General features: G+C 42.1%; 1 protein-coding gene across 1 annotated transcript; it reads left to right on the forward strand.

Moving 5' to 3' along the window:
• The first annotated feature begins 1,398 nt into the window (after positions 1-1,398).
• Positions 1,399-6,840, forward strand: LOC119267250 (glutamine--tRNA ligase-like). The gene is made up of 22 exons (XM_037548608.1): positions 1,399-1,680; positions 1,890-1,937; positions 2,027-2,098; positions 2,264-2,363; positions 2,593-2,688; positions 2,795-2,856; positions 2,945-3,046; positions 3,135-3,227; positions 3,397-3,549; positions 3,635-3,690; positions 4,069-4,246; positions 4,336-4,533; positions 4,619-4,717; positions 4,788-4,919; positions 4,994-5,130; positions 5,249-5,348; positions 5,436-5,531; positions 5,659-5,759; positions 5,875-5,980; positions 6,087-6,176; positions 6,268-6,397; positions 6,483-6,840. The coding sequence occupies exons 1-22, from the start codon at positions 1,534-1,536 to the stop codon at positions 6,578-6,580; spliced, it is 2,394 nt and encodes a 797-aa protein (XP_037404505.1). The 5' UTR covers positions 1,399-1,533; the 3' UTR covers positions 6,581-6,840.
• The last annotated feature ends 4,081 nt before the right edge of the window (positions 6,841-10,921 follow it).

Here is a 10,921-nt window from a genome sequence, read left to right on the forward strand (position 1 = left end):
AAAAACAGAAAACGCGTTTTGTTTTTCCCTTTCCGAGAGGCACGGCCGTGACTCTCGCGAAAGCACAACCGTGCCTCTCGCGAAAGAAAAAAAAACAGAAAACGTGTTTTTTTCGTTTCCGAGAGGCACGACCGTGACTCTCGCTAAAGCACAACCGTGCCTCTCGCGAAAGAAAAACCGTGACTTTCATGAAAGAAAAAAAAAGAAAACCCATTTTTTGCGATTTTTTTTTCGAAAAGCTAAGAAAGACCGAGGGAAACCCAAAACGTCGAAAAAACCCGTTTAAAAAGCCGAAAACGCGTGCGAAAAATAAAAAAAAACAAAATCCAAAGGGAGCGTCCAGAGCGCAACACGTGGTGAATGGCTGAGAGCGCGCCAAGTGACGCTGATTGTTGCGAGGCTCCCAAAGGAGCGCTCGTTAACTAGTTGCTCCCCCGAGTGGTCGGCTTGTTGCAATCCACGGGACGCCACTGGGCTGGCCCAGTCGTGGCCTCCTATGTGCGTCAGGTCCCTATTTGACGCAAAAGGCGACTCCATAAAAATGGGCACTCGAACGAATATATTGTTGTAAAAAACCATCAGTTGTGCACAAAAATGTTGAAATATTGTCAAAGTATTCTTCTAAAAAATGGCCAAAATATTTTCTGGGCGAAGATATACTAATAGTGCAATAGGTGCACCCAACCTTTTTATATAACCACAAACCTAGTAAGTAGTCTATACTCATACTGGCCCCAAATATGTAAAGCTCTAAAAGAGTTCCTCTCATATGTATTTGCAAGGGAAATGGAAATAACTGAAAGGAATGGGGGTGGTACGAATATGTGTGTCTATATGCTTTTCCTAAAAAATGCCGATGCTTTGAAAACTGCTTTCTTAAATGTCCCCCAAGTACAAATCCGGACCCAACTTATTTACCAAACTTGCCTATATTTTGTCATAGTACCCTACTACCTCTATCCTGGTTTGTAAATTGGACACAAATTTACACAAATGTTGTCATTGGACCTAATAAGACTTACAAACCCGATGGAGGAAGTAATCGTGCTAAAAGCAATTGTTTTCTTCCCGCAAAGAAAATGTTTTCTTTTAGTTGGGAAGCAAATGTTGTTATTGGACCTAAGATTCACGCACATGATGCTGACGTTCGAGGTGTTTATCCGGCCGTGGGAAAGTGATAGCCGTGACACGTCTTAAAACAAAACGATGCTCGAGAACCAGTCTGGCTGTATCCAATATCCAATCGGCAGAGAACAAGTTCCGTGGCACCCAAGCCGCATTCCGAAGCCACGGGCCACGCACAAATATACCGTGGCTGCCACGCACATCGCCTCACACAACCCACGCGCGTGGGCCGGAGGGTTTATGTGTGGGCTTGCGTCAGAAACCCCCCAACGCCACGCACACTTTCCCCCAATCCCCCACACCTCTCTCGCCCGCAGCCCTTCCCGGAGCCCCAGCTGCGGCGCGCGCACGCGTACGGACACACACTCGACCCCGGAGGAGCCGGAGCGGGAGGCGCCGGCGGCGGAGATGGTCGACGGGGAGAAGGCCCCGGCCCCGGCCCCGGCCCTGCTGCGGCTGGAGACGCTGCTGGCGCTCGGCCTCGACCAGCGCACGGCCGAGAACGCGCTGGTCAATAGCAAGGTCACCGCCAACCTAGCCGCCGTCGTAGCCGAGGTAAACAGCGCCTCCTCTCCTTACCGCCTACAGTCTCTTGATCTCAGTGAGCGCTGGTTCGCGTGGCCCCTGCGTCTAGGGTTTGATTTCTGCTAGTCGACTATGCAAGTGGCGTCGGTTTACCTGACCAAATCAGTGCCGCTTACCTGTTCGATCCGAATCCCTACCATGTTTTTGCCCCTTTTAACTGTAGATTTGCTCATGAACAGGCTGGTATAACTGGATGCGACAAGTCCGTTGGGAATCTTCTGTATGCAGTAAGCACCCGCACCAATTTCCCCTGCTACATTTAAGAAATTTTTATGCGTGTGACTTATGGGGGTGCACTTGTTCGTGAATGAAACAGGTTGCCACGAAATACCCAAATAATGCACTTGTCCATCGTCCTGCTCTCATTAACTACATCGTTTCGACCAAGGTATATATATATCTGCGGCCGCCTATTCATGTTTCAATCCACTTCCAACACAGAGTTTTCATTATCTGTTCTTTTCCGGGAGCTCAAGCGAAGAATTAGTTCTGTTTCAGTGCTTGTTTCTCCTTATGCCGTGGATCTGATGTATTTCTTGCTTTGCCACTTCAGATTAAGAACCCTGCACAGCTAGATGCTGCCCTGTCGTTTCTTACTAACACTGGTCCTGAATCTTTGGATATTGGGAAGTTTGAAGAAGCCTGTGGTGTAGGTATGTTTTCGTAATCAGAATATAGTTGTATGCTTCTGCAAATTATAAATCATGCCTGCACATTCACTGACTGTACACCAAAAATTTCTACCAGTGTGAACTTAGAATATGGTTGTTAGGATGATAAAAGAATATTGAATTGTTGCACATATTTTGTTATGAGACATGGAAGGGGCACCTTTTCTCGGCCAATCCTTCCAATTTATTGTAACACAATCTGTGACTGCAGGTGTGGTTGTTTCTATTGAAGAGATTCAGTCAACTGTCGCTGAGGTTCTAAAGGAAAACATGGAAGCTATATTGGAGCAGCGGTATCACATAAATGGTTTGGTTTCCAGTTCACTTTTATATTACTGAATTTTCTGATTTATTACTAGACTAGAACTAGAGGGAAGCAAACTGGTCCTTGATCCTGCATTTCCTTCTCCCAGTTGGTGGCCTATGCGGACAGGTCAGGAAGCGGCACCCCTGGGGCGATGCTAAGGCAACAAAGGTGCAAAATGATCCTGATTAAATACTTGTGTGTCTGGTTGTATTACCTCGCCTTTATGTTGAACCACTTATTTTTTTTGTTCTTACAGGAGGAGATTGAGAAGAAGCTTGCTGAGATACTAGGTCCGAAGACAGAAGCCGACAATGTAAAACCAGTGAAAAAGAAGAAGGAAAAACCAGCAAAAGTTGAGGTTGGTGAGCTGAAGTGGATCCTTTGGGTTTAAAATATGACGATTTGATTACCGAATTACTTAGTTATGGTATATCTGTGAACTGCAGGAGAAAAAGGTTGCAGTAGCCACTGCTGCCCCACCATCTGAGGAGGAACTGAATCCTTATACAATATTTCCCCAGCCAGCGGAAAACAATAAGGTACCATAGATTGTGAGATAAATTGTTTAAATTTCTGTTGGTGTTATGCATCTCAGTTGTGCACTTCCCAAGTAGTTATCCTTCTCATAAGCACCTTGATTGACTATCTGTTGGAGCTTTGGGTGTTGTGAGAAGTTAACTTAAGTCTTGATTTCTTTTCACGAGCTAGGTTCATACAGAAATATTCTTCAGCAATGGGAACATATGGAGGGCACACAACACAAAGGAGATATTAGAGAAACATCTTAAGGCAACTGGTGGAAAAGTGATGACCCGTTTCCCGCCAGAACCTAATGGATATCTTCATATCGGTCATGCTAAGGTTTAATGAAAAACATTCTCATATATGCTACTTCCCTGAAACATGAAGATAATAAGATTGTGCTTACATGCTTCATCTCATTCAGGCTATGTTTATTGATTTTGGATTGGCTAAAGAGCGAAATGGTCACTGTTATCTCAGGTAATAATATATGAATTTCCATTTGGAACAGTTTTCTCCCGCTTGTCATTTTTATATACTTTTTTGGCCTGTTAATGTTGCTCTAAGGTCAATTTTGTGCCAACTATTTGTTTTATGTTCTCATTTTTCCCTTGACCATGCCATTGAATAAATACAGGAAATGGTCTTTGAATTTATGCTTATTCTCTTATTATACTCTCATTTTTCACTTATTTTGGGACAGAGGGAGTACTACATTTGATTAATTGTATCTGTTTTCGATCCTGAGTTCTAATTAGTTTTGCTTGGTACATAAATGCTTACAAAGAATTCTTGCTCCTTTATTTTTTGCATTCTCATTCATGTCAAAATGGGGACTGCTGTCTCTTTGAATTACAGGTTTGATGACACAAATCCAGAAGCTGAAAAGAAAGAATATATAGACCACATTCAGGAGATAGTCAAGTGGATGGGATGGGAGCCCTATAAAGTTACATATACAAGTGATTATTTCCAAGATTTATATGAGCATGCAGTTGAGTTAATACGGAAAGGGCTAGCCTATGTGGATCACCAGGTTTGTTTGCTCTGATCAGTTCTTTATCATGGTGCAATAGTTAATTAGAAAGGAGAGTGTGTAGATACTGACTAGTGTATGCTTGCCAGACTGCAGAACAAATCAAGGAATACAGGGAAAAGAAGATGGATAGTCCATGGAGGGATAGGCCCATTGAAGAGTCTCTTCAGTTATTTGAAGACATGCGACGTGGGTTGATCGCTGAGGGTGCAGCAACTCTCCGAATGAAGCAGGACATGCAGAATGATAACAAAAACATGTCTGATTTAATAGCATATAGAATAAAAGTAAGCCATGCAACATTGCAACTCACTTGATGAATTTGAATGCCCATCTCATACATACAAAACTCAATCTTTGATGCCCATACAGTTCACTCCTCATCCGCATGCTGGCGACAAATGGTGTATCTATCCAAGCTATGACTATGCTCATTGCATGGTGGATTCACTTGAAAACATTACACATTCTGTAAGTTCCTTTCTTGAAATAGCTTTGCCTCGGTTGAACTGTAACTTGACTGATTGTGTTTTTTTGTTAGTTGTGCACGCTCGAGTTCGACATTCGTCGCCCGTCATACTACTGGCTACTTGTTGCCTTGGGCTTGTACCAGCCATATGTTTGGGAGTATTCGAGGCTAAACATATCACATACTATGATGTCCAAAAGAAAGGTATGTTAAAAAAAAGAGAAGATAATTGTATTTGATATGCACTTATTGATATCCATTTCCTTGTTCTGTTGCAGTTGAATCGGCTTGTGACAGAGAAGTGGGTAGATGGGTGGGATGACCCTCGTTTGTTGACTTTGGCAGGACTGAGGCGACGGGGAGTATCAGCAACTGCGATCAATTCATTTATCCGTGGAATTGGGATAACGAGAAGGTAAATGCATGAATTATTGTTAACAAAGGCTCACATGAACCATGCTTTGGTCTATATATGCTCAACCATTAAATCTCTGTTTCTGCTACTGATTTGCACTTCTTCTTTCTATATGCAGTGACAATAGCTTAATCCGTGTTGACCGTCTTGAATATCATATCAGAGAAGAACTGAATAAAACAGCTTCTCGGACCATGGTTGTTTTGCATCCTCTGAAGGTTTGGCACTCGGTTCCTGCTGCAATTCACCTCATGTCTTCAGCCTTTAGAAGTTCCTAACACACTCACCCTTTACTAAATTATTAGGTTGTAATAACTAATTTGGAAGATGGAAAAGTCATAGACCTTGATGGAAAAAAGTGGCCTGATGCTCCTGCTGATGAAGCTTCGTCCTACTACAAGGTGCCTCTCATGTTCAGTATATGACGAGAAGAATAGTTTTTGTTGCTACGTAAATGATATAGGTTTACCGCGTCTTTGCTTTACATTGTCCATGCTAAATAATTTCTTATATGCTACCTTTATACAGGTTCCTTTCTCAAAAACCGTCTACATTGAAAAAACTGATTTTCGCGTGAAGGACTCCAAAGATTACTATGGATTGGCTCCTGGTAAATCTGCCCTGCTGAGGTAATTGATTTGGAACTACTTTTCTTTTGTTAAGAAAGTTGAGCTGAAATTACTTGACTATTGTAGTTCACCTACTCCATATCTGCATAGTGATACATGTCTATTTGATTACTAGGTATGCATTCCCGATAAAATGCACAGAGGTTATTTATGGTGATAATCCAGATGATATTGTTGAAATTCGAGCCGAGTATGACCCTTCAAAGACCTCTAAACCTAAGGTAGCTGGTGGTTGAATCTTTCCAAATCTTACACATGTAATTAGGCAGTCGACACACACGAAAAAAAAAACATTCCAGATGTTTACTTGGTTTCCAATTTGTTCAGGGTGTTCTGCACTGGGTTGCCGAGCCAGCACCTGGAGTTGAGCCGTTAAAGGTTGAAATAAGATTATTTGAGAAATTATTCCTCTCGGAGGTATAGTTTTGCTGGCTGTTCTTGCTGTCATTACTGATGTGTGTAGGACTGGAAAGTCACTTTCTTATGAATGTATTTCTTGCTCTCTTAGAATCCCGCCGAATTGAAAGACTGGCTGGGTGATATTAACCCGCACTCAAAGGAGGTAGTCAAGGGCGCCTACGCTGTACCGTCACTCGCCACCGCGGTTCTGGGCGACAAGTTCCAGTTTGAGCGGCTTGGTAATCTCCGAACCTCTGTATACTGTTGGCATTCCTCTCTGTATCGCTTGATGCAACTGACCGCTCTTCTTGAATGTAATTCCAGGCTACTTTGCTGTGGACACGGACTCGACGCCCGAGAAGCTTGTGTTGAACAGGACTGTGACCCTGCGCGACTCTTATGGGAAGGCTGGACCCAAGTGACTGCAAATTTAGTGAAGAAGCTCCGTTTTTCTTGGTCAGAGAGACGCTAATGGGAGAAAACATAGTCATGACATACAACATGAAATGGCCAAGAGGCCCTTTTTGTTTTTGTTTTGCATACTGGGCTTGTGATGACTATTATAGTATGTTTTGTTTCAGTCGATCAAAATTTGGATCATCATATGCTCAAATAGTTACTCAGATTACCTGCTCGTACTGGTGTGGTAATATACCTTCAGCCGGAGCTTTCTGTTTCTTCATGGATCAGCCCTCCCCCTTCCAAAAGAACCAGCTTTTTCCTTGGTTTTCTCCTTGGGCTTCGTGTTTTCTTCGGTATTCATTTTTTGTCTCTATTGCCCCACCACAACCACATGGTATTACACCAAGAGTACGCTTGCCTAAGGCTGGTCATAGTGGGGAGTAACTTAGACTAGTGTCGTATGCATGACACTAGTCTAAGTTATTACTCCCTCCGTTTCGAATTATTTGTCTTAAATTTGTCTAAATACGAATGTATCTAGCACTAAAATGAGTCTAGATACATCTGTATTTAGACAAATCCAAGATAAGTAATTTAGAACGAAGGGAGTACCTCCATAGTGCAAAGTAACATAAAAGTAGTGTCATAGATGGGTTTATTTATTACTCCCTCCGTTCCGAATTACTTGTCGCAGGTATGCATGTATCTAGATGTATTTTAGTTCTAGATACATTCATTTCTGCGACGAGTAATTTGAAACGGAGGGAGTAGCTTGTAGACTCATCCTTTTTCAGGAAGCGTTATGTTACAGTAACATATTATGTTACTCTAAACACCTCTCTCTTCATTAAATACATGCCACATAAGCAATTTCTTTTTGAAATGCGTTATGTTACTACCTAAGTTACTCTCACTATGACTAGCTAATATTCATGCATATATTCAGCGTGTTCTTTGAGATACAACTGCTGCTTGCCGGTTTCCTCATGGGACATGGGCATATATTTCTAGGGTGTGTGAACTAGTTGATATATTTAAGAGCCCGTAGATTCCATTCAACTGATAAAAAGTCCACCATTCTTGAATCAGCTGCCTCACGTGACCTTTGTGCTTGGATTTGGCACTCCTCTTTGGCATGCTTAGATCTCACAATGGCACCAATCAATGGCATCAATGTGCTACTACAACGTTTTCCTTTGTTTGCAAGCTTGTGTGAGGGCAAAGTTCCTAAGGCTAGTCATAGTGGGGAGTAACTTAGACTAGTGTCATGCATATGACACTAGTCTAAGTTACTACCTTCATAACGCAAAGTAACACACTAGTAGTATCGTAGATGGCTTCATTTATTAGCTCGTAGACTTATCTTGTCTTGGAAAGTGTTATGTTACAGTAACATATTATGTTACCATTTCTCATTAATTAGTTGCCACATAAGCAGAATTTTCTCGAAGTGCGTTATGTTACTAGCTAAGCTACTCCCACTATGACTAGCCTAAGTGCAACTATACCATCGGTGGTCTACAGCATGTGGTACTTTGTGATGGTATCTATCTTCCATTACTGACTTTCGTCAAGACCATCTCCGAATTTAGGCTAGTCATAATGGGAGTAACTTAGCAAGCAGCAGTGCTACGCGGACGACAGAATTCAGACGATTCACAGACGACACATACATCCAGCCGGACATGCGCATGAATGAGCAGGGTACCGGCCGCTGGATTTTCAGGTCGTGCATAGATCGGGCAAAAGCATCGTGTGTGGAGCAATTTCCCTTAGCAAGTAACATAACACATTTCAAGACAAATTTGCTTATGTGGCATAGAGTTAATGAGGAGAGAGGTGTTTGGAGTAACATAATATGTTACTGTAACATAGCGCAACCCAAAGCAAAATGAGTCTATGATGTAATAAATGCAATCATCTATGATACTACTTCTATGTTACTTTACACTATGAAGGTAGTAACAAAGACTAGTGTCATATGCATGACACTAGTCTAAGTTACTCCCCACTATGACTAGCCTAAGGGGTAACAAGAAAGTCACTTTGCCCAAGATAAAAAGCTGCTAGAAAGGATGTCGAGGGGGCATTCGATGCTCCAAGCCCGTTTTGCAGCTGTTTGCGGACATGCTAAACTATGGGATCCAAAGACAGTATGGAAGGTGATGACACTTGTGATCATGCACAACATGATTGTGGAGGAAGAGGGTGATGGAGTTTGCCATGCTTTGAATTTTTAAAATGTGGATGATTTTATCCAACTTCCAGAGTAGAATCCAACTACATTTGAGGATCTTACCCAAATGCATCATCAAATTCAACATCGAGGAACTGATGAGTAGGTGCAAAATGATCTTGTTGAGGGCATTTCATATGGACGATTAGAACACGTGTTCGACTAAGTTAGAACTATTTTATTTCAATACTTTATATTTGGATTGTAAGATTTTATTTGAATTACCGTTGCATTGTTTTGAGTAGTACATGTATAGGAAAAAAACTAGGAGCAGACATTTGGAATGTCGCCTGTGGTTGAATGACCTCCTCCCTATCTCTATCACGGACACGTCCAAACGTACACGTGAACATTTGATGAGGTCTTTTTGGTGATTTGCGTTGCAGTTGCCTTCGCTTCAAAAAGAAAATCTTCACACCTCTTCCCACAAACGCTCATGTTTGTGTAGTTGAGTCAGTGGAGTGATTCGTTAACTAGTTGACATTGACCACGACAATGTACTGTAGGAATCAGATCGATTGAGTAGGTTAACTACAACTAGTTCTTTGTTTAGCATCATGTCTCAGGATGAAGTCCGTCATTAATACTCACAGTTGACACGATCAACTTAGATTGCGAACGTGCGCGTAGTGAGGAGACAAAGATCAAGTCAACTCACAGGTCAACCACATGATTGTGAAAGGTGATGATGCTTGTGTGATCATAACCACATGATTGTGGAGGATGAGGGTGATGGAGTTTGCCATGGTCTAGATTTTCAATACGTGCGTGATCCTATCAGGCTTCCAGAGCAGAATCCGATGACATTTGAGGATTTTATCTAAATGCATCATCAAATTCAACATCAAGGAACTCATGAGCAACTACAAAATGATTTGGTTGTGAATCTTTGGGCGTTTGATATTGACAATTAGAACATGTGTCTGAAGGAAATATGCCCTAAAGGCAATAATAAAGTTATTATTTATTTCCTTATATCATGATAAATGTTTATTATTCATGCTAGAATTGTATTAACCGGAAACATAATACATGTGTGAATACATAGACAAACTTAGTGTCACTAGTATGCCTCTACTTGACTAGCTTGTTGATCAAAGATGGTTATGTTTCCTAACCATGAACAAAGTGTTGTTATTTGATTAACGAGGTCACATCATTAGTTGAATGATCTGATTGACATGACCCATTCCATTAGCTTAGCACCCGATCGTTTAGTATGTTGCTATTGCTTTCTTCATGACATATACATGTTCCTATGACTATGAGATTATGCAACTCCCGTTTGCCGAAGGAACACTTTGGGTGCTACCAAACGTCACAACGTAACTGTGTGATTATAAAGGAGCATTACAGGTGTCTCCAAAGGTACATGTTGGGTTGGCGTATTTCAAGATTAGGATTTGTCACTCCGATTGTCGGAGAGGTATCTCTGGGCCCTCTCGGTAATACACATCACATAAGCCTTGCAAGCATTGCAACTAATGAGTTAGTTGCGAGATGATGTATTACGGAACGAGTAAAGAGACTTGCCGGTAACGAAATTGAACTAGGTATTGGAATACCGACGATCGAATCTCGGGCAAGTAACATACCGATGACAAAGGGAACAACGTATGTTGTTATGCGGTCTGACCGATAAAGATCTTCGTAGAATATGTAGGAGCCAATATGGGCATCCAGGTCCCGCTATTGGTTATTGACCGGAGATGTGTCTCGGTCATGTATACATTGTTCTCGAACCCGTAGGGTCCGCACGCTTAAGGTTATGATGACAGTTATATTATGAGTTTATGCATTTTGATGTACCTAAGGTTGTTCGGAGTCCCGGATGTGATCACGGACATGACAAGGAGTCTCAAAATGGTCGAGACATAAAGATTGATATATTGAAAGCCTATGTTTGGATATTGGAAGTGTTCCGGGTGAAATCGGGATTTTACCGGAGTACCGGGAAGGTTACCGGAACCCCCCGGGAGCTAAATGGGCCATGATGGGCCTTAGTGGAAAAGAGAAGAGGCAGCCCTACATGGGCTGCGCGCCTCCCCCTTCCCCTAGTCCTATTAGGACTAGGAGAGGTGGCTGGCCCCCTCCTTCTCTTTTCCCCCCTCCGCGAATCCTATTC

This window comes from Triticum dicoccoides, chromosome 3A, assembly GCF_002162155.2.
Source record: "Triticum dicoccoides isolate Atlit2015 ecotype Zavitan chromosome 3A, WEW_v2.0, whole genome shotgun sequence".
Taxonomy (NCBI): domain Eukaryota; kingdom Viridiplantae; phylum Streptophyta; class Magnoliopsida; order Poales; family Poaceae; genus Triticum; species Triticum dicoccoides.

Coding starts and splice junctions, on each gene's coding strand:
- LOC119267250 (XM_037548608.1), top strand. CDS start 1,534: ATGGTCGACGGGGAGAAGGCCCCGGCCCCGGCCCCGGCCCTGCTGCGG. Junction 2,364..2,592: donor TGAAGAAGCCTGTGGTGTAG/GTATGTTTTCGT, acceptor CTGTGACTGCAG/GTGTGGTTGTTTCTATTGAA. Junction 3,550..3,634: donor TTCATATCGGTCATGCTAAG/GTTTAATGAAAA, acceptor CATCTCATTCAG/GCTATGTTTATTGATTTTGG.